General features: G+C 39.8%; 1 protein-coding gene across 1 annotated transcript in view; it reads left to right on the top strand.

The window, feature by feature from the left end:
* LOC149795659 (transferrin 2-like) overlaps positions 1-25,045 on the top strand; it is a 77,409-nt gene that overhangs the window by 12,298 nt on the left and 40,066 nt on the right. Inside the window, exons 3-4 of the mRNA XM_089965501.1 lie at positions 17,941-18,065; positions 23,448-23,549. Of these exons, the coding sequence (XP_089821627.1) occupies positions 17,941-18,065; positions 23,448-23,549 (227 nt within the window). The remainder of the gene's footprint in view (positions 1-17,940; positions 18,066-23,447; positions 23,550-25,045) is intronic.

The following is a 25,045-nucleotide window of genomic DNA, read 5'->3' as shown; positions in this document are numbered from 1 at the left end:
TATCCTCTATGTAGCAAATAAATTGTATCTGCAGTAACTGAAAATAATACCTACAAATTTATCTCGTATTGTTGATTATACTTTTTCATTGCTTTCACCTGTTCGATTGTCAAATGACCAAACCAGCAATCCTAATTATATTTTTAAGCTGTTTGTTATAGAATGCTGTATCACATGCATTGTGGAGTCTGCGTACAAACATATTAGTGGTAAAAGTAAACACTATTGTCTAGGGCCTGAGAAAATCTATTGCATGGGCATGTATATTGGGGTTGCAGTTACTAAAATGAGGGACTACTCTGTTGACCTCAGGTGGTTAGAGTGTCCGACTTGGATGCAGACGGTCGTGGGTTCAAACCCCTGTCAAGTCATACCAAGGACTTACAAAAAATGTTACTAACAGCTGCCTCACTAGGCACTTTGCATTAAGAGGTTAGTTTTAGGACTGGTCAGCTTGTTGTCAGGGTAATGTGACTGAGTGGGGCATGATGCTAAATAGCAGCAGGGGGGGCGAATCGGACATTTTGTCCAATCGTTATTTTGCTTAATTATTACTTCTGCACTCAGCGGATCCGGTGTAATCAGCGCTGGTAAAAAAAAACGACGTCGGTCCATCCTACACGATGGTGACGTCATTTGGTTTAATTAACACCTTCTGCGCGCCGATCCCCAGCGTCGTCAGCGTCCGGTAAGCACATCGACGACCGCGTCGATGTCATCGCCCCCCCCTGCTGCTAAGTGGTTATTTACAATGAAAATTATTTACAACTAACCGAATATTTGGTAAAGTCCGATACGATATCGTGTCCGAGGATCATGTAAATTTATCGTTACGAATCCATGTGGGGTCGACTGAGCATGACTAAAAAAGTTTCGAAAAACCATTAAAGTCCATGTCACCGCCGCACCATGTCTGCCAAATATTTCGTAGCGTGTGTGTATCAACGCCGTTGAATACAGCAAGAATATTACAGTTATCTCTGATTACTTTTGGAATCTGAGTATACCGTTGAGTGACATATATCACGTCAGTGTTTTTATGCCTGCCTCTGGAAAATATCCTAGCTGGGTTTTTTTGATTGTCTAACATAACATCATCGTACACGACTAGATTGTTAACGTCGCCATCAATATCATCAATACCTGGTGCATCATTGATATCTGTAATAAACTCAATAACATTTTTTTTAGCGATCGCTGATGCATTCTCGTTGAAATCTTTCAACACCTCGTAGCATCGTTGATCATCCACGCTAGGAGCAAACAAATACAACTTATCCCACTTCATCCATCTCATTATTAAATTGAGTAACAATTGCGTCTTGCCGGATCCAGATGGTCCGATGATAATCATCCGGATCGAGTTTGGTAACGCTGCAACATGCTTAACTGGTTCTCTTGTTTTAGTCGCCGAAAAATCAATTATATTCATATCTCTATACATAAATTATGGATCTATATTGTGTGAAGTGTAGAGTACGTACTGGCACAAATGATATGACAACCGCTACAACAAGAAATAACAGATCGGCCCTTACTGGTAAGTGTGCACAATGCGGTACAAAGAAATTTAGATTTATTTCTATTAAACCCGGGGATGTTTTAAAAAAAAGCGAGGAGGTGATATTGCAGCCAAATTGGCAAAACTCCCCGGAACACCGTGGGCAAAGTATCCAGGAGAAAAACACCTCCCAGGATATAACTACTGTGGCCCCGGAACACAATTAGATATTAGACTCGATGATCAAAATCAGCCCAAACCCGGTGAGTATCCAATAAACGCTATCGATAAGGCGTGTCATGCTCATGATGTTGCTTACAAAAGTAGCGATCTGCAACAGCGTCATATCGCGGATGTAAAATTAATTCACGCATTAAATGCTATTCCTGATAAATCCGTCAAAGAAAAATTGGCTTCATGGTTGGTAAAATCGGCTATGAAAGGTAAATTAATGATGGGCGCTGGTAATTAATAACAACATGGAATCCATCTATTATTCTCCGAGAGGATACTGGAAGGGGAAGGCCGCAATTGGTAAGCTTGCAAACGCTGCAAAGGTAACAAAGGCCACTGCGGCTAATTGGTTATCCAAACAGGCTATATGGCAAATTTATCTACCACCGCCTAAACAAATCAACTTCTCGCGCTTTGATGTCAGCGTACCTAATGAAGTTCATCAGGCTGATATACTATTTTTGCCGCATGACAATGGTTGCAAATACGCGCTAACCGTAGTTGATGTTGCGAGTCGATACAAACAAGCGGAGCCGTTAAAAACAAAGTCAGCAACTGAAGTAGCCGCTGCGTTTGAAAGAATTTATCAAAGAGGTCCTCTGCGCTGGCCAAATCTATTACAAGTTGATCCCGGTAGTGAATTTCGCGGCGCTGTTTTATCAACGCTGAAACATCATAGCGTCGCGATACGACGAGGTCATACTGCGCTACATCGTGATCAGGCAATTGTTGAACGATTCAATCGGACTCTTGCTGAACGGTTATTTGGATATCAATACGCGAAGGAATTCATCCAAGAAAAACGATCTCGTGAATGGGTTAAAAGGTTGCCAGGCGTAATTGCAGCGTTAAATAACGAGATTACCCGAGCAATCAACATGAAGCCCAGCGACGCGATTAAATACGAGTATATACTCGGAAAATCAAAAATAGATAGTGTTTCCAAGCCGATTCTTGGCGATGTCACTATTAGATATCTATATGAACCAGGAGAGCTTGAAGGCGGTAAAAAAAGGGCTACTGATCCTATTTGGAGTGTTACCACACATAACATATCAACGATAACACGATCAACTGGTAGACCACCGATCTACAGACTGGATTCAACTGCTCCTCAGCGCGGATTTACACGCGAGCAACTACAAGTGATACCTGACGATACTCAATTACCCCGCGTGGTCTTAACTAGCGCCGTTGCGTCTATTACACTCAAGACAGGTCAACCTCACATTGTTTTTGACAATACCGAGACTGTTATCGATCCTATCCACGGTAAATTGGCGAGTGTCTTTATCCGAATAACGCCAACTCATTATACAATTACAACTCGCGCAGTGATTATTCTGTTGTTGTCGTAACGCAATTATTAATTCGGCATCAATATCAAAACGCCGCTGTTTTTTTTTATCCTGTTGGCGGTAACCCGAGAGTTTTCTATCAATGACGCTTGCATCGATGGTGACTTTGTCGCCGGCTTCGTCGGTGGCTTCGTCAATAACAATTCTTCGAAGCTGATTTATTCTCCATACTCGGGACACTGCAAGATAGACTAGATTCGACCATTCGATGCGATTATCAACCATCCAAACAATTGTGTCCGTGATGGTTAGTCCCTGCGAGGAATGTATTGTCGTTGCGTATCCTAGCGTCCACGGGGATTTATCAGCACGTAGCGCGTCCTCGACGACGCTGATATCAACGAGCACGATATCATTCAGCACGAGAATTTGTTTTTTTGTCCCTGACGCTGTCGGGGCCGGGATTTCAACTTCAATGTTCTGCCGCCGTATATCCGCGGGTCTATAACATAACGGCACTGGGCGCGTTGGAAACTTTTCCTTATGAAACGTAAACAACCTCCGCTGAAGTGTGTCTCTGACTATCTTTCTACTCGCTACAATCAAATCATTTGGTCTCCATGTTTCCCAGAATTCATTTAACGGCGTTTCCGGAATCACCTCGCGGATTATTTCACACTGAATTCTATCCGGCTGTAATCTGATTAATTTTTTAACCTCGCGCAGTTGTTCATCAAGTGCTCGGTAATCAGTATCGGTTTCTTCATAATAGTCCACAAAACCCTTTAACCAATCATGTGGGCCCTCGCCGACAAATGGTGGTGGTTGACCATGGTCGCCACACATGATCACCGCTGTATTCGCGAGCAGCAACCAATCAAGAAACATTTGTAAAGTATCTAACGAAACAGTACATATTTCGTCCCAGATGATAACCTCAGGAATAAATTTTTCCCCCATTCGATCAGGAGTCCACTCACCGCCGCTGTATCGAAAAAAGCTGTGATAAGTAACGGCGTCAACATTTCGTTGTTTTATCTCTCGCGCTAGTCTATGGGTCGGTGTAAGCACGATTATACTTGCCCGCGTTCGAAATAATTCAATTGCCCGAGTCGTCTTTCCCGACCCGCCACAGCCGCTTAAATAAACCGTCTTGTGTCTACAAATTGGATCAGAACACGATGGTGCATTAGACCATTCTGACAATTTATCACCGCGTAAGTAGTTGTTCTCAACGGTGACATCTGCTGACGGGGAATAATCGCGTCGTATTTCATTTTTAATTCTCCATGTACCCCAACTCTCGTCCGGACTAGTAAACCCGGCTACGTTTTCCTTATACGCTACGTCAACATAAAACGAATCAACGGCTACTCTAACCGCGGTGTCGGGAAATTTATTTATCATCGAGAATAAATTTATGCAAGCATAACCCAGCATAGACGCCCTCAAATGCGGGTATGCTGGGCTGTCTCCATCGCTGTAGGTAACAACTGTACCCAACCTTGTTCCATTGGACAAGAAAGCTGTTTTGCAGTTCACGTATCTATTTTTTGCCACTGCGTCCTTGATTACGAAATCATATTCTGCGTCATCTATAATCAGCCGTGAGCAATATCGTTTGTAGTCGTGGTTTTTTCCACCTTGTGTGAACTTACCAATTATTCTTCTACCGAGATCTTTTGCCTCGCGGTTTCGTTGGTTGAATATCCTCCTGGACCATTCGATGATATATTCCTCGTCGGCATCAACGTGTTTTCTGGACTCGTCAATTATGCTATCTAGACGCTCCGGTTCTGGTAACCAGACTTCAGTCTGCGCCCGGTATGATATAATCGCGTCACTGACAATCAACGAAACTAGCATGCTACAATCAATCATATACCGTAGCAGCGCTATTGGCAACCACTTCTTTTCAGCCATGTGTCTACCGATCTAAATATAGCAACAGCGATGGAGTCCTGCCGCGAATTCAAATGATACTATGCGAGCGAATCCGGTTAAATCAAAATCAGGCAGAGGTCCATTAATAGCAACACGAGTCATTTCATGACTGGGGTGTCCAAATCGTCTAAAGTACTCAGCGGCGGATCCATACCCGAGAAAACTCGCTGGATAACAGGCAACCATATCAACCGAGATCATAGCGTCGCGGCTGTATTCAGTGTTCCATAGTCCACCGTGATAGTATTCCAAACAACTGGATTGTACATCCGGCAGAAATTCCTTGCACGTTGGTCTCCACGCATTTTTCCTTGCTGCAACATGAGCTACAACCGATGGAATCGTAAAACAATTTGTTAGCAGTTGTTCATCATGCTCTTCAAATTCCATGGCGGTTTTTTTCATCCTGTTGTGAAATGCTTCAGTGCGATATAATTCGCCGTTTGGTCTTACAAACTGATCAAAGGTATCCGCATCGTTTTCAGCGCTGCGAAGTAACCACACTGATACAGGGTCGTTTTTACACAAGTAGGCAATAGCATCAAATAGTTTCCTCTCCGCGAGAAAACCATCCTTGGAGAATTGTTCTCCCAGGAATTCTTCGGGTATATACTTTACTGTTCTATCCCGTGGAAATATTGTGATCGCGGGCGTCCATGCGTGTTCGTTATGATCAATAATTTTGATTGGGGCTCCCTTCGATTTATACTTCGATTCGTATAATACTTCACCGGTTATCGTTGTAACGGTTATTGGAAATCTCAGCGATGTTTCTAATCTCGCTATGTCGCTGATGGTTGCTCCACGCTCTTTTACGGTTAGTTCCCACTGGTTGATTTTGCTACGTCGTAAATCAGTCAATTTGTTTCCTCGACATGCATTTGTAAAATGCTCTATTATTCGTTCTGCTACACAATTTATCCCCGTTGACTGTTTCATCGGTTTCAGTTTTCCGATATCAGGTTTCTTATTTAACGGGTATATTCCATAAACAACTGCTGTTTCAGGATACGCTCGTTCATAGTATGGTCTGTCAATTCCGGTTAACAACCCCGGCTTGGAGTCGCGGCTGACAGTGACTGTTTTCTTGTCGCTGAGAACTGGTTCAAATTTATCACGTATGATCCAATCGCCTGATTCCACCCGGACAATGAATTTTACTCTGAAGAAATACCTTTTACCGTCAGGTTGTGATATTATCGTTGCTGCGCGGTTGTCGTTCATGGTAGCATCAACAACACCATCAATTCGAAATGTTGACCAACTATGAGATGCACCATCACGTTTGAATTCATTGATACAATCGCGTATTTTACTCAACAGGGTTTTATCGTTTATTAACGCTTTTGGTGTGTCCTTGAGGACTCTATCGAGATTGAACTTAATATTTTTCCAGGGTTTAATTACTGCTAATCTCTCAAACTCATCCATATAATTAAAACAAGTATTTAAATAAAAGAATATAGTATAATGAATAAATGCAAATGGTTGATGATTGGGTCGATAACCCCGTGCAATAAATCATGTAGAGGTGAATTCTGCGGGTATCATTTACAAAGCGTTCGTAATGGTTCTCTTGGCCCCCTCCCGTGCTTGGTTTGTCACGTTGGTGTAAGAGGAAAATCGCAGTTGTGTATTAATTGTGGCGGAAAGCGATACAGGGAACTAAAACGCTATTATAACAAACGAATTAAAAACGCCGTCATTGACCCCACCGCTGACTCCGTCATCAAAACCCCCCAAGACTATGTTGAAAGATTTATAATTAAACCAAATAATAAATTAGACAAGTAGTATTATTATATAAATGGACCAAGAATTTCAGCCGCACCCCTGCTCGTCAATTACGAGGCATCTCGCGACGGTATTGTTAGAAACCGCAGACTGAAGAAGCCGGTTGGATGGAAAAACAATCACGGGTATTTAATGTTTACTGCTGGAGGGAAAAAATATCTCTGTCACAGAATCATCTATGAATGTTTCCACGGATTGATCAAAGATAGTCTCGTTTTTGATCACATTGATTCTAATTATCAAAATAACAGACTGTGTAATCTGCAAGCTATCTCTCAGAGTGAAAATATTAAAAAAGGCCAGACTGGTAAGTACTCAAAAGCAGTAAGGGGCGTCAAATCATTTGATACGTCAACGCACGAGGAAAAAATATTTCAGTCAATGAATGAGGCAGGAAAATATTTTGACATTTGTAGCGCCTCAGTACGATTTGTTGCAGAACGAGTATATCAAACAGCTTTCTCAAGTAAAAACGGACATAGAATTCGATTTTCATATTTGAAGGGGGATAACTCGTGAGGGTATGACGAAGTCACCATGATAGAGTTATGCTGTCACGTGATTTGCAAATAGTCGTCTGTTTCAATGTAAATAAGTTACCTATGCGCGTTCACCTGGAACGCATTACGTGCTTATATTTTTTAAAAACTCGTTATTTGTTAGGTGCGGTCCGTAGTCCAATGCAAACATGTTTGACTATGAAACTCGAGTCAACAATTTACGGGTTCGCGCCTCGCAGCGGGCAATTGCCTGGCGGGAAACGGTCAGATGTTTTTTTTTTCTATATAATTGGGGGGGAGGGGATAAAGCCCCCTTCGTTGAAGTTCAAAACGAACCAAAACGCAGCCCACACTATCATTCATAGTGTGCGCGGTTGGTTTTTTCCAACTACGCAACCATGATTGATTTTCATGGGTTGCGTTTTGGTTCGGTTGAGTGCAAACCACGCCCCCGTCATTGTTTGTACTGTCCATGTATGCCTGCAATCTGCCACAACACTCGAGTGGAGATTTACGGCATTGTACTGTCCATGTATGCCTGCAATCTGCCACAACACTCGAGTGGAGATTTACGGCATTGTACTGTCCATGTATGCCTGCAATCTGCCACAACACTCGAGTGGAGATTTACGGCATTGTACTGTCCATGTATGCCTGCAATCTGCCACAACACTCGAGTGGAGATTTACGGCATTGTACTGTCCATACAAAAACGGGGTCAAAAATGACCCCCAATAATTTTATTAAACTTTAAACTTAAATTTTATTAAAATTTTTGATATTAGAAATAAGATGTTTATAAGAATATGGATCCCCAAGACATCAATAATATATTAACTGAGATTTCAAAATTAAAAAATCAAGGAATTGTATTATCTGATAGGCTCAACAGCGAGGAAATATTATCCGATTATGAGGCTATAAACGAGCAATTGAAGCGTGGGCGTTTTACGCTAGCCCGCGAGTATTCTTTTATAAAACGATTACAACATACAATTAATGAGAACCTGTATGGCAATGACGTAAGCGTATTCATTGGGTTATTCACTGCCATTGAAACAATACGAAAAAAACTCGGGCAGCTTTATGAAAAACGCCGCGAGATCTCTAGTAAGATTAAAAACATTAGGAGGATCATAGACGAAACCCCTGTGGGGAGCCTCAGCTTGAAGTTACCTGTGCCCACGTCGCGTGACGAAGTTGGCATACAAATGTAACATTATATATATGTGATGTACACAATGACACGATATATTTCTGCCACCATGGAAAGACCCGGCGGAAAATTTTATTTGAAATTGCGGATCAATTTACAATAATGGTAGGTGAATCACTTACTACTCGGCTAGCCAGAGAGCGGCTAGCAGCGCTTATAAAGTTTATACCGTTACGAGATAGAGTGAGAGAGAAACTTCAAACGCGACAACAAATGCAAACTGATTTTGCTGTTGGAAGTGAACAGTTATTTGCCCCGGTAACTAAAGCGACTAAGGATGTTACGGCGGCAACTGTACCCGTTCTTGGTGCGCTTGAAAAGATAGCGGCAGAGACAAAACAAACAAAAAGGTCTTTAGAAACACTCCCTGCAAAAATAGCGGCTGCTACAACACGGAGGCCACCACCACTCGCTATAACCGAACCACAAGAACCCTATGTTACAATGGCCGACGAGGAAGAACTAGGCGCTACTGCGAAAGAACCAGAAGAAGAAATACCCGAAGAAACACCAGAAGAAGAAATACCGGAAGAAAAAGAAGGGAATATACCCCGTATTGTACTCAAGAAGAGCACAATAGATCAAATTAGAGGCTTCAGCAACAGGGAAGAATTAATTAATTTTGCTGCCAACAATTTTGCTAAGAGCATACGAGATAAGAAGCATATCAATAGCAGTTACGAGAAAAATATAAAGTCGTTAAAGGACTGGGCAAGAATAGTGTATTTAGCAAGTAAACATAAAGATGCATTACCACATCGTAGTAAATCCGATTACGACACATTCCACAAGGAAGTTAAGAGTATAACACCAAAAAAAGGAAAAGGATACCCTGTTGGTAAAGAATCCTACGGCGTTACCTGCCCTAATAGTGTTCTCAGTGATATATCACGGCTGGAAGTACTAATCGGAGGAAAACGAGCCGGAAATAACTCTACGGAAATAATCAATGAGGCCGCTGATATTTGCAAGCGGTTATTTGCAGGCGGTATTATGGACATTAATGCATATCGAACGCTCATAGACGAACTCGTGGATGATTAAAAAAATTATAAAATTATAAAATTATAAAATTATCGTTTTTGTTAATTTTTAACCGTTTTTTGACTGTTTTTGACAGTTTTTAGTCATTTTTGGTCGTTTTTTGACTGTTTTTGGCCATTTTTTGACTGTTTTTGGCCATTTTTTGAGGGCAGAAACCCAAGGAAATCATTTAGAGAAAATCGATGTTTTTCTGAAAAATCGAGAAAAAAACGACTATAGGCAACAAAAAACGACCAAAAATGACTAAAAATCAAGAAAAAAACCAGAAAAAAACCAGATTTTTATCGAGGGCAAAAACCCAAGGAAATTTTGATAAAATTTATTCCGGTTTTTGATTCGGTGGGGGGAGGTGATCACAATCACTGGTGATTACAATCACTGGTGATCACAATCACTAATTGGAAAACTGGTGTTTTTAATAAGGATGATCATACACTACAACCATGATAAACCAGTACTCGTCTACGTGGTAAACTCGCGATTGCCTGTTTACCGCGCGTACTATGGAGATGGTCTCGGTAGCACCATTGCGGGGTTATTTACAAGAATGGCTCCAAAAGTAGCGCCGTTAGCCAAACAATTAGGAATGAAGGCTATTGATGTTATTCGTGATAAGGGAATTAGTGCTATTGGAGATGTTGCCGGAAAGGCGCTTTCAGCCGCGCGGGACAAACTAATGTCATTGGTGAAATCTAAGAGATTCTCAAAAAGAAAACAGAAACCACCGGTAATGCCATCAACGACAGTGATGCCTGCAAATGTCAGTAAAGTAATAAATAACGCCGTGGAAGAAAAATTAGAGTCGTTGGCGGCGACGACTCCGTCGTTGGCGACTTCGCCATCCGCCGATGCGGCAACCAACGCGCTCATGAACGCGATAGCGGGAAGTGGTCTACGACGAAAAAATCGCAATTGAAAACATCAACATGATAAATAATAGAATGTTTGCGCGTACCGCTGATCCCGCGTTTGATATGGATGCCCCAGTGCGCAGGGATGATTCTGTCCGTGATTATCAATATTATTCTTATTATGCAGCGCAACCCGACCTACGATCGCGAATTGAACTTCAGGTCCAAGATACCAGTAAATACTTTCTGCCGTGTGAAGCGTTTATCGAAATTGAGGGAGAACTCGTGACAAATGCCGCCGATAATGCACCATACGCAGATGACCATCGTGTTCGAGTTGGCTTCGTCAACAACGGTATCATGGCGTTATTTGAGAGCGCCAGATATCTTATTGACGGGCGAGAAATTGAATCAATAGAACGCGAGGTTGATGTTGCAACGACGATAATTGGGTTGGCGAGATACTCGGATGATTATACAAGATCGGCGGGCCCATCTATAATGTTCGCAAAGGACACCACTAATAACGCTGACCATCTTCAGTACATCAACGTGCTGGTGGAAGGAGATACCGCAACTAACCCACAGGCTGAAGCAAATAACCCAGACCGCAGAGCAAGACCAGGCGCTAATTTCACTGTTATAAAAAGCACCAACAATGATTACAATCTAGGATTCGCAACACGAGTAGGGATGTTGCAAGGACCACGCCGACAGTTTTCATGCGCGATTCCACTCCATCACATATTTGGATTCTGCAGAAATGTCAGGAAGGTTATCTATGGGGCTAAGCATACAATCGCGCTGACGCGAAGGGGCGATGATAACAATGCAATATGGCATGCTGCTGGCGTCGCTGCCGGTAAAGTCATTTTAACTAAATTGGCATTGTGGATGCCGGTGCTGAATCCATCAGTTACCAAGGAAGCATTATTGTTAGCATTTATGGAACAGGGAGGGAAATCGTTGTTGAGTTGGCTAGCGGTAACAACTGATGCTAAAGAGGATAACGTCGCCGATACGTTTACATGGCACTTGGCGTCAAAACAGGGTGTTTCAGCCCCGCGTCATATATTCATAGCGCTACAGAATAGGGAACGATTGGGTAGTCAAGAACGCAGCCATATGATATTTGATCAATTAGGAGTCAGGGATGTTTCGCTGAGAATAAACGGACAACAGGAACCATCCGAGGATATACAGCTTAATTACGGCGACAACCATATCGCACGTGTGTATCATCGATTGCTGTCATATATGGGTCGTGATCAAAACGTCGACACTGGTTTGCAAATATCACAACTTGATTTTAAAAACCTGTATCCGATTTATTATTTTTCGCTGGAACATCTTGATTTAACGAGACAATCCGTCGTTGATATACACTTCCGAGCTCGTATAGCCCCGGGTGGTGTTGATTATAGAGCGGTTGCTGTCATTCTCAGCGATAAATCAATGCTGCTAGAAGGTGTTGGTGGACGAATGAGAATCGTTGATGCGCCAGTGGAAAACATGTAATTGAAAACACAAACGCGTTTACAATAAAATGTCGTATAGTGTCGTCAGTGTAGAGTTGACTGATGGTCAAGTCAAGAAATTACGATCAAAGTCGGCTAAACAATGCGGGACCACAATAACGCTGAAGCCGTCACAGATGGCGGGTGGTAATCATAAGATATCGTTGACGGCGCGTCAAATAAAACATTTCAATGATGCGATGAAGAATAAAAAGGGTGTTCAAATAGATTTTTCCGCCGCAGCAATTAAAAACATGGAAAAGACCGGTGGGATATTTCCGCTGTTAGCTGCGATTCCAGCGTTGATTGCCGCGGCCGCACCAGCAGTGGCTAAGGCGGCGGCGTTGGGGGCCGTTGGTACCGCGGCGGGAATGGCATTAAAGAAGGCAACCGGGAAAGGCTACAAAAAAAAACGACCCGTGGCCGGAAAGGGTCTAAGACTACCGGGAACCCCGTATTCATGGTACTCGGGAAAGGGTCTAAGACTACCGGGAACCGTTTATTAACGCAGGAGTCAATGACTCCCATGTCTAATTTTGATTTAATAGACGCCGCAAACGCGCTAGCGATAAAAAACTTCAGAGGTGTTTTTATGAGGGATCAATTACCGGCGGCCCCAAGGAATACTGAAACAGGCATAATTAACCTCGATGGGTCCTCCGGAGCGGGAACTCATTGGGTTGCATACGCGATTGATCCGCGTGCAATCGTCTATTTTGATTCATACGGGTTAGCCCCGCCGAAAGAGTTCATGCGGTATATCCGGGTGTGTTCAGCCCGGGTTTTTTATTCCACGCTGCCAACACAGCAATTGAGTGACCCGCCGATATGTGGCCGTGAGGTATTAAACGTACTTGCGGCGATTTCATCATCGCGAAAACCACCTCATGTGGTTGTAAACGAATACACTAGTGGGGTCGTAGAAGCTCAACGGATTTTAGAGAATAACATTTACAATAATAATGATTGATATCTGGGGGCGACCGGTTTCGGCGCTGAAAAAGCCCACGGAAACGCCCGCCACCGATGACATAAAAAAACTAATTGAGGATGAAATCACTGATATGTTGAATCTAACAAGTGTTGACCCGGGCGAAATAGTTGTATTTCAAGACCGCCAGGGTAAATTGAAATCCGGTAATGTGTCACTGAATGACGTTTTAATACGACAGCGTGATACCGACGAGGGCGCTATCGCGTTGTATACCGCCGATGGACGAATCAAACTGGGTGGACATATATCAGCGGTGACGGATAGGGTAACATTAGTCCAGGACGGTTTTACAAGGTTAGACAGATCGGTGACCGAACTTGACGCGCAGGTGAAAAAATCTGCCACCGAGGTGAAAAAATCTGTCGCCGAGGTGAAAAAATCTGTCACCGATATACAACTCACTACCGCTAGTTTTTTTGGAACCCCGACGGTAACCGAACCGAATCTTGCAACAATAAAAAATACTATTTTGGAGTTTACGACGCTGTCGGGCCAATTTACCTCGTTACGAAAAAATGTTAACAGGATCGATGACAACTTTGATAAATTCCTTGGTAAAAAAAATGCCAAACCGGATGAAATCACAATAACTATAAATGATATCACTGCGTATGGACAGGAAATAGAAACAATCAAAACTGATGTTGCAACGAACAAAAGGAGTGTAGACGCGCATGAACGGGAAATAGAAATAATCGGCGCTAATGTTGCAACGATCATAAATAATGTAGACTCGCATGGACGGAAAATAGAAACAATCAGAACTGATGTTACAACGATCATAAATAATATGGACGCGCATACACAGGAAATAGGAACAATCAAAACCGATATTGAAGCGAACAAAAAGGGTGTAGACGCGCATACACAGGAAATAGGAACAATCAAAACTGATATTGAAGCGAACAAAAAAAATGTAGACGCGTATTGGCGGGGAATAGGATTAATCAAAACTGATGTTGCAGCGAACAAAAAAGGTATAGACGTGCATACATATGAAATAGGAACAATCAAACTTGATGTTGCAGCGAACAAAAAAAGTATGACCGAGAATACACGGGAAATAGAAACAATCAAAACTAATGTTGCAACGAACAAGAATAATATAGACGCGAATTTGCGGAGAATAGAAATAATCAAAACTGATGTTGAAGCGATTAAAGACGGACTACCGAGAATAACAGAGCAACTCGAAACTAATATTGAAGCGAACAAAAAAAATGTAGACGCGTATGGAGGGGAAATAAAAACAATCAAAACTGATGTTGAAACGATTAAGGACAGACTACCTAGAATGACAGAGCAACTCGAAAAAATGAAAACACCTCATGGGATCATCGGCAGTGGCGTATACACGGTTCAATACGGATCATTCGATTGGACTCCTATGCGTAATGCAATAGATGTCACCGCAATTGTTAAGGGCATTTATCGATTGACATTAATTTCGGCGATGCAGTTCAGTATATCATCGCCGAGTTCATCCGGGTTTAACAATACAATATCAACAATCATTGACAAGGATACAATCGAACGGTTTATAATTAAAGCCGTTGATAGCAGTCTATTTAGGGCAAACATCACATGGTATGCGGAATTTGTAGTGGATCTAAGTAATTAAAAACACTAGCTCTTTTAAAATAAAAATGACCACCAAGGTAATTGAATCAGAGGTATCACCGACGTCACATCAATATCGATTCGATACCGCAAAAGAATTCTCCGCGAACCTGAAAACGCTTTCCGAACAATACCGTGCAAAAATAAAAAAATACCGCTGAAAAATAACCGCCATCGACGCGGTCGTGTACTCGGTGTCGGGTATAGTGGCCGGTACCGGTGTTATTTTATCCACGGTGACCACGATAGCCCCGATCGCTGTTCCAATCGCTGTCTCCACGATGACAACAGTTGCTGGAGTCGCCAACGCAATCACTAGGAAGATATCATCGTGTTTTCAGAAAAAACTCAACAAGTATACAGTAAAACATCAAATAGTATCCGACGCGTACTCGAAATTATCCGGGTTGATCTCGTTATCGATTGATAATTTGTTCGTATCCGATGTTGAATTCTCCACGATGGTCCAGTTGTATAGCTCCGCGATGTCAAAAATCGAGGATTTTTAACTGGAAGCCGGAACCACCTGGTTATTAATATTAAACACTAAAGACAACAAATAATAATAATGTCGCTGAACCCCGAAGGGTTTCAATTACTTCAGCGGATCGCGGAGAACACCACTCCGGTACAAACAAGTATGATATCAATAACGTCAACGAAACCCGAATTCAGTGTGAACTTCCCGTCGCCGGTTCCAGTGAAGGAAATAGCGCTGGCAAAATTGCGAGTATATCACAGTTGGCCTAATATTCGAGCGGACGCATTTAACGGACAACAACCTAATAACTCGCTGGTTTTTGCACGGACAAATAAACCCGATGGAACCCCAGACTGGAAGGAGGTTACAATACCAACTGGGTCATACCAAATAGAACAAATCAATAAAGAATTTCAACGCAGGATAAAATCGATCACAGGAAAAGAATCAAAAATCGCTATTACGGTTCATGAACCGACGTTATCGTCGACGATTGAAATAAGCACACCGGGGTATATGGTTGATATCTATAACAGTTCAATAAGAACCATACTAGGATGGCCTAAGAATCCACCTCATGAAAACCCCGCGGACAAGCAATCGTATCATGTGATTAATCCCAGTTATCGAGATGTTTTGTTTATTATGAAAAACGCGTCACTCCCCGACTGGTTTACATTTCAAGACAGGAATACCATGTATTGGTATTTTAGGGACGATAAAAATCCTAGATCGGTCTCGACGGCCGAAATTAATTTAAATGATATCGATAGGTTTTTTATCGAGATTAATCGTATTTACCAATCACAACTAGAACAGCTACGGGAAACAAAAGCACAAAAACACGTTGAGGTGTTAAATCAACTTATATCAGACATGGAATATATCAATGAACGAATCGTCGGGGTAATATCCGCTAGCAGAATTAATGATAAACAAAAATTCCTAACCGAGTATAATATCGCAGAAGCCGATTTACCCGATTTTAAGTTTCCAAGATACAACGCGCCAGAACTAAGAAAGTCTCTTAATGATTTTATCAGTCCATCAACTTATATCCTCAGACACGATAACGGGGATGATGGTAGGCATATTGCTCCATACAACGTAAATATCGCATCGGTGATAGCAATCAATCTAGTGTGTGATGTTATCGAAGGGAGTTACCAGGTAGATACCAATCAATCAAATCAAGCTCAACAGGGATATATCCTTTATTCATTTTCACCAACAGCCCCTCCGGGATATTTAATCGTTGAGAATCCGATTAATCCGGTCTATATGCGATGCCATGATCGGTTTTTAACGAGAATTAATTTTAAACTCACCGATCAGTCAAATAACCTAATTGATCTACAGGAGGAGGAGTTAGTGATCACTCTGTTTGTAAGATCATTGTAAATAGCCACTTAGCAGCAGGGGGGGGGGGCGATGACATCGACGCGGTCGTCGATGTGCTTACCGGACGCTGACGACGCTGGGGATCGGCGCGCAGAAGGTGTTAATTAAACCAAATGACGTCACCATCGTGTAGGATGGACCGACGTCGTTTTTTTTTTACCAGCGCTGATTACACCGGATCCGCTGAGTGCAGAAGTAATAATTAAGCAAAATAACGATTGGACAAAATGTCCGATTCGCCCCCCCTGCTGCTTAAATGTATGCAGCATGATGCCCCAGTGCTAGACATCACTATAAACTGCCACACTGCAGACATCTAAGTGATATCACTGAATAATTGTTAAAGCTATGTTAAAAATCCAAATCACACACACACACACACACTAAAAGGAGGCATAACTAGTAGACAGTAGTATTTTGGATAGTGCTATGTGTGTTTCATTGTGTAGGTACATGCTAAGCAAACAATTAAAAAGTGGCTTGTGGAATGAAAAATTAAATTGTAGGATTTCTTGCATATTTTAGTTTTCCTTTTGTTTGTTTAAAAGCAGAATCTTCTATCAGTAAGTTACCATCATTAAACGTTTGTATATTTTGTAAAGCACATATTCTTGGGATTATTTGCTCATAAATTTATCTTTCATCACTCGAAATGAATGTGTTTTAACCAGTGAGTCTTTGAATAACAAACTGCATTGTGTTCAATTTAAAAAGAACAGTTTGCTTAGTGTATTATAGCTGACAGGTAAGTTGCACATGGTATATATGAGGTACACTATTGCATAATTATATTGCTGTGACGTTCTAATTGCGGCAAAAACTTTACTTGTCCACTATCAGTCATGACATGGACAATCCACAATGCCCATTGCATCCAGTTTGTAAGTGATAACAGCATGAAAGTATTATGGTCCACCATTGCAACTTAGATTTTCCATAATCCATGACATGCGTACTGTAGATGGAGTAGAATCCCCTTGCTGTAGTGGCTATTTCTTTTACACCTGTCAGTGCAGTGCTAAACAAAGTAACATTTAGAGAAAATTTCATTTCTGTTTTGAAGTCCTTGAAAATACTCATGCAGCACACAGTACAAACAATAAGGCCAGAAATGAGAAATGTGACCAGTAATGGTAATTCTTTGTTAGTTTAAACCAAAAGAAAGGGTGTTTACTTAGTAAGGTATGCATCAACTACCATACATACTATGCTTTTGCTGTACCAGCATATTGACAGAATATAATTTTTGTGTGACCCATTCTTGAAAAACTCTGTATACATGATTATATTAATCACATTGTCTAATTATAGCACTGTTTCTTTTGTCTGTCTAATTATAGCACTGTTTCTTTTGTCTGTCTAATTATAGCACTGTTTCTTTTGTCTGTCTAATTATAGCACTGTTTCTTTTGTCTGTCTAATTATAGCACTGTTTTTTTATTGTCTGCCAAAATTAAACTTCCATTTAATGTACATTTTATTAGTGTTGTGTCTATTCATAGAAGGGTCAGTTAACTTGTTTTTTCCCCTGCTTTCTATTTGCAGTACTGATTGCATGCAAATGATACAAGATGACAAGGCAGATCTGATGACCTTGGAAGCTGGACAGGGTTACTTTGCAGGCAGATACCATTCTATGATGCCGATTATGGCTGAAATCTACAACCTATGTATGTCACTTTTTTGTGTGCTCAATATTTTTTTAAAATACATTTAGCCATTTCTTTAAGTTTAGTAGGAGTTGGTTTTTATGTTAGGAACTTTACCATATGTATTCACTTATTGTAAATTAGGTCTAACTGCATACAAAATTGACCCTGATCTGCCCTCACATAATGTGCAGACAGATTGGGGTCTATGTGGTTTGTTCTACTGGTTGTTCATAGCAGACTGCATAGAACCATATCTGCCAGCACATTTATGCAGTGTGTGGTTTGCATTTTGGCTTGACTTAGAAGTAAATATATGCAGTATTGTCAGCTTGAATGCATTATTATCCACACATTTGTAAAAATGATGTCCAAAACAGTACCCTCCATAACATTGATATTGATTGATCATATCATACATTTAAAAACATTTTCAAACAAAGTTATTACTCATAATTATGACTATGGTTTTAAACTAAATAAGAGAAAGAAGTGAAAACACAAGTTTTTTAAAATTTGATAGTTTATTTTCCATAGAATACAAAGGGAAAATTCAAAAGATGCTTACAATAGTGAGAATTATATCACAGATAATCCTAAATGTTCTATCACAAGTTCAGAAGTATAGAATGTTCCAGATAAATTGCTTAATCATGAATGTGCTGATGTCTCTATGGGTTGGTTAATGACATTGATATAATCCAGAATGTCTTTGAATGAGTCCTTAATAGTCCCAGTGTTTTAGTCCAGAAAGCCAGTGAGCACTTTGTAATTCCAGTGAATAATTTGAATCAATAAGTCCTCTTAAATAATAACTGAATCCTACAAACAAGTGATTCCACAAACTGATCTTAAGATGAATAATTGTTTACTTAGTCCTTTCAATACAGACTGTCACTGGACTTACTATAAAGCAGAATTCCTGGATGTTGGTCATTTTCATTTTGATCAAAGTCTTGAACAATGTCAGATCTGTTTACTTACAATTTAGCAAACAATATGACAAAAATCAGATAGACAAGAGAATTTTCCAGGCAAAACCCCAGGTCTTGAACTTAAAACCCAATAAACATAATTTTAATTTTTTTTAACCAAAGTCAGGTAGGCCAGAACTTGAACCTCAATCATGGACAAAGGTCATGCACACAATATAAATATACATAACATAATGAACCACTGAATGAACACAAGAGCAAGTTACTACTAATTATGTTTTGCACATATAATGAACTTCTGAATGAACAAACGAACAAATTATTATTACTCATGCTTTACACATAATGAACTGCTGAAATAACAATCAGCAGGTCGGTCCAGCTGTCTTGAAGTTAGTTTTATCACATTAATCAAGATTGATACATTCTCATCTCATGTGTGAAGGTAATCCACTTTGCATTAATTGGCTTAAGGGTAAATGTTTTTCAGGTAGAATGGGAATTGATCTAATCGAACATCTCTCTCCCCCAAATCACCCGGGCCAAATACAACTCTTGAAAGTGAGTTTATTCCTCCTTGAAAATTTGTCGAGAAAGGTGTGTTTCTGTTTCCATTAAATGAGACTGCAATCTCTGATGTGCATTGAAAGTATCCATTAAAGCACGCACTGTTCACGCTGACAAATGACAACAGTGGTACAAAGCTTGTATGATTTTAAGCAAATGGATATCTGGATCTTCTTAGAGTCATATCTCCACATTTATCATAAGTGTTAACAATAAATGACATCAGTTCAGTTAGTTCGATACAGATTAAGCCCATTTGCTTCAAAATGCATGGAAGAGACTATGATCTTTTATTATGTGCTACTTACTGGTCACACTGTGAATCCTGCATGTCATGACAAGCCTGCCCAAATTGAACAAACCAATATGTCAAAAGTCCTGCAGTTTGATTGATGCTTGCATAAATACTCTAATTGGATGCTGGATGTTTTTTTTAAATTAAAAATTTAAAAAAGAATGTGTTTTTACAAAGTGGTATACTTTCATGTTGTAATTATTTGAAAAGAAATAGTCATTTTTCCTTTAACACTGTTCTACTTGCCATTCTAACCTGTACACATTACTACACCTGTACCGGGCCCCGAGTGGCCGAGTGGTCTAAAGCGCTTTCCATTACGGATCACTGCCATCTCACATCTGTCTGTGTAGGTTCAAGTCTCAGATTCGGCCAATGTGGGTATATGAGAAAGCTTGCCAGTAGCTTCTCGAGGGTCGGTGGTTCTTTCCGGGGATTTCCTGGGTTCTTCCTCCACCATTAATACTGGCCGCCATGTATAGCCTATCTTGTGCTGAAAAATGGCGTTAAACCCTACAACAACAACAACAACAACAACTATACCTGTACACATTATTACACCTGTACACATTATTACACCTGTACACATTATTACACCTGTACACATGTACACATTATTACACCTGTACACATTATTACACCTGTAGACATTATTACACCTGTACACATTATTACACCCATGCTTGACAAATAATCACCATAAAAAAGAAACACATTTCAAATTGGTAAATATTTTTAAAATTGTGAATCAGGTATACCAGCTAAATGATTGATTAGATGCAATAAATCAAATGATAACCTGTTTTGAGGATGCTACATTCAGTTGAAATGTTTTTCTTTGTTACTCATATTTCTCAAGGAAGAGGGCTTTATTTGACCCATTCAGTTTAGAATTGGCTCACTTTTGGAAAGGATATGGGGACTGACTTATTTTTAAAATCCTAGTAGCACTGATTATTGCATATTATTTTATCATGAAATGACCAATCCATGAATTTGAGTACAGTGGTCCCCCTCTTATTCAGCCACCCCTTCTGCACTGGGAAAGTGGCCTTATAAGATGGGTGGCCTTTCCAGAGGGGGACTACATTTTTGTGAGAAGTATTTGTAATGTATGTAGTAAGAAAGCGACATACTTCAAATTATTAAAAGTTTTTTTTTTTGTCTTAAAAATAGACTTATTTCAACTGAATATAATAGTTCTTATTTTTTTACATAAGTGTTATATGCGAGCAGATATTGTTGTCATGCACATTGCAAAACCATTCAAAACATCATTTTAATCTTGATTAACATGATTTTTCTGTCTTTGTCTATTACCCTGTTTTGCTCAAGGTTAATTTCTGTGCGTGTGTTAATGCACAAAATCTGTATTTCGCTTATGCTGACCATGTTATGATCTTGACAAATACGTCTGGTTGTAATCATCAAAGAGAAGAACTTGGCATGTGTGAATCCCAAAACTCTATCTTAACATTGTAAACGTCGGCTTTTATAGATAATGATATAATATTAATCTTAGTGTTACATGTACTTTAGTCAACATTTCTTTCGGTAACGGAAACCTGAAATTGGGAGACAAATATCGACGGTAGAGATAATCTGATCACTTACCTTAATGCCATGATATGAATTAATTATTGGTTCTGGACATATTTGAAATAAAACATGGCTGCTTGTGAGGGGAACATTTTACATTTTTGTACTAATATGCTGATCGCATTAGAGGGGTGGTCATTCTTGAGGGGTACTTTTAAACAAACTCGTCAGTGCTAAGAGATTCTGGCCTTAAGAAGCGTGTGGCCGTTGGTTGGTTGGGGGGGGGCATTCCAGAGGGGGGCCACTGTATCTACAAATATGCATCTTTTAACCAAACCACATGGGTCAGTGGTGTACTTACTGGGGTTTCCAGGTTCTTTCTCTGCCAGCTATACCAACTGCAGTGTATTTAGCCTGTCATGCACTGAATATGGCATTAAATCCATAACAACAACCAAGCCATGAAATTTGATTCCCATTATTTTAAAGTCATTCACAGTACATGTAAATGCACAAATTTGGCTAAACTCCGTGATTGCAGCCACCATTACCCTTTGCAACCCCATTGCCTTAGAAACCAACTGCAGTTAATCTGAAAACACTCCGTAAAAGATTTGATTGGCAGGAAAACGTGTCATCTCCTGGATAGAATATACATGAGCAGTAAGTTTCACCTATGGTTTGTTTTTAAACTAATTGTCAGGGTTCCCATATAATGCTGCAATGGGTGTTAAAATACCCACAAAAAACTGGCACATCTGAGTGATGACTGGTGCTTATAAAAGTTGTATGGGCTGTGTAAAGAGTATTTAAGATGTCTAGGTTAATATTGCAAAACCATGACATGCATACAGGATTGCTACAATGTCTACATTCTTCTTTATACCTTCTCTTTTTCCATAACACTTAGCACAACTGAAATGCTATTAGCATGGACAGTCACTCCTCTGCTGTAAATGCTATTCTATGTAGCTTGAAGCTTTGAGCCATCTCTGCAATCTTCTTGTTCCAACAGATTGTTCTATCCAAGATATAATAGAGGCTGTTGGTTGGCATGCAGTGTCAACCATCGTCTTGAGAATTAATTTCGCAGAGGCAAACTTTGAATCTGGTAGATCTAGTGGTGGCAACACAGAGGGCCACCAGAACCAACTAGATCAATCAACACAGCCTGTTAGCTTCGCTGGTGAAAATTTGTAGGTACTATCTTCTCAACCATATATAAGGGTCACAGGTCAAGTAACCCCAGGCTGTGCTGTTTGTGTAATTAGGAAAATTGGTTCTTGTTCACATGAGGAATCAAGCTATTCTTCCCAAGAAGGATACCTGAGGTAGAAGTCAAATGCTCAGCAACCCCTCTTCCCATTACTTATTGTCCTAACATAATGTGATTGGGAAATGTATTCTTCGGAGAAGGCAACTTTTGAATTCATATACTAATATGTGTATGTGTGATTTTCAAATATAGATGTCATTTATGTTTAATGTTAGATGTATATCTTTATTCCTATGTAATTTTATTTTCAGATGAATGCATGCAATATTTTAACAGGAAGTATGAATAAAGAATATAAGATATGTACAGTGATTGTGGCTGTTTTTCTTTCTTAAATAGGGCTGAATTTCATCCTCGGAAATTGGTCCTTTTGTAAAAACCTGTTTTGAGAGAATACTTGTTTTGAGAGACCACTTTTTTTGGCAGAAGGGTCATTCTCTCAAGACATGTTTTTCTGTATTCGTGGATTGGGAAGAAGCCCTTCTGTTTCTTCTGATGGATGATATAGAGGGCCTTTACATTAGTGGTTGATAGCAAGCATGAAAACCATGATAATTTTTACCTACAAAAAGAATCAGTTCACAGTAACTAATACATTTAGTAGGCTTGAAGTTTATATTATTCAATGGCGATTAAAATTACAGTTGGACCATGAAAGTTTTAAAGTAAAGTACTTGTATACCAATGGTCAGTATTACTCTGTTCATATAATTCATATGTTAATATATATTGTGTCTCTGCAAAGGTTTTCTTTGGACTGGTTTTAAAAAATTTGACACTTTTAATTTCAGTAAATCTATCTGAGATGGAGCATTATGCAGTGGCAGTAAGAAAGAAGGTCAAATCAATGCTAAATATAAATAACCTGCAGGGAGCTAGAGTCTGTGATCCAGGTATGCTAGCACAGTTTTAGTATGGGGCAAAATCCAGGTATGCTTGCAGTTTTAATATGGGGCAGAATCCAAGGGTGCTAGCACAGTTTTGGAATGGGGCAAAATCAAAGTGTGTTAGCACAGTTTTAGTATGGGGCAAAATCCAGGTATGCTAGCACAGTTTTAATATGGGGCAGAATCCAGGTGTGCTAGCACAGTTTTAGAATGGGGCAAAATCAAGGTGTGTTAGCACAGTTTTAGTATGGGGCAAAATCCAGGTATGCTAGCACAGTTTTAAAATGGTCCAAAATCCAGGTATGCTTGCACTGTTTCAGAATGGGGCAAAATCCAGGTTTGCTAGCACAGATTTAGAATGGGGCAAAATCCAGGTGTGCTGGCACAGTTTTATTATGGGGCAAAATCCAGGTTTGTTAGCAGAATTGATTAATGTTGGGCAGACATACTGTGAACAGCAGTGCTGAGATCCAGGTTTGTCAGAACAGTTAATCAGTGTGGGGCAGACATACTGGAAATAAGAACACAATGATTGCAATACATTAGCACAGTGGATTACGTTGGGACAGATAGATTGTAAACAACAATACTGTGAATATACTTTGATTTATATTGTAGCACTCCATTTTCCGTTTTTGCAGATCGATCCAAAAACAATGTTGTATCATTTGCATACTGAGATATTAGAAATTCATTTCCATCTATATTAATACCATTTATATCCTTATTCTTTTTAATTATTTGTTTCAATATCTTTGCACAGAGTAAAAATAAATAAGTTGAACGGGAATCGCCTTGTCTGCATCCTCAATATATGAAACTAAGATGAGATATTTCCATTTAGCAGTTACGAATGAATTTATATTGTGACAAAATATTTGAACCCAGTTTTTAATTGAATCACCAAAGTTGAAAAAAAAAATGTACTTTAAATAAAAATTCCCATTCCACTGAATCGGAAGCTTTTTCAAAGTCACTGTTCTTGGTATGCTATGTTTTTCAAAGTCAATCTGTTTCTGGTATGCTATAAACCAGTATAATCATCATTAATTATGGCAATATTTTTATAAAATCCTGTTTGCAATACATACTGAGGCTAAATTTATAGGTATTATTAAGAGAAGATATTGGTCTCCAGTTTTTTAAATAATTTTTATCTTTATCATCTTTAGGAATAAAAGTAATAAACCCTTCCTTCTGAGTTGCTGAGAGACTATTTATTTCATAACCAAAGTTAATTGACCTAACTAGAAAATATCCTCAATCATTCCAAAAGAGCTTTAAAAATTCAGCAGAAAACCCACCAGAACCTGGACTTCTACAATTTGTCATGCTTTTAGTGCAGCTAAACCTTTGGAAAAGAAATCTTGCCCTTAATTCTTGGCTCAGTTTTGTAATTAGTTTTTGAGTATTAAGTTGAGATCTAGATTTTCAACATCTCTTAGACTTTCACAATAGGATGGTGTCTCTTCAAGTATTTCTTTTTGTTTGGTAATAATAGT

This window comes from Sinohyriopsis cumingii, chromosome 7, assembly GCF_028554795.1.
Source record: "Sinohyriopsis cumingii isolate HCF-2022 chromosome 7, ASM2855479v2, whole genome shotgun sequence".
NCBI classification, from domain to species: domain Eukaryota; kingdom Metazoa; phylum Mollusca; class Bivalvia; order Unionida; family Unionidae; genus Sinohyriopsis; species Sinohyriopsis cumingii.
The sequence above is the reverse complement of the archived record's forward strand: the minus strand, read 5'-3'. Positions and strand labels throughout refer to the sequence as shown.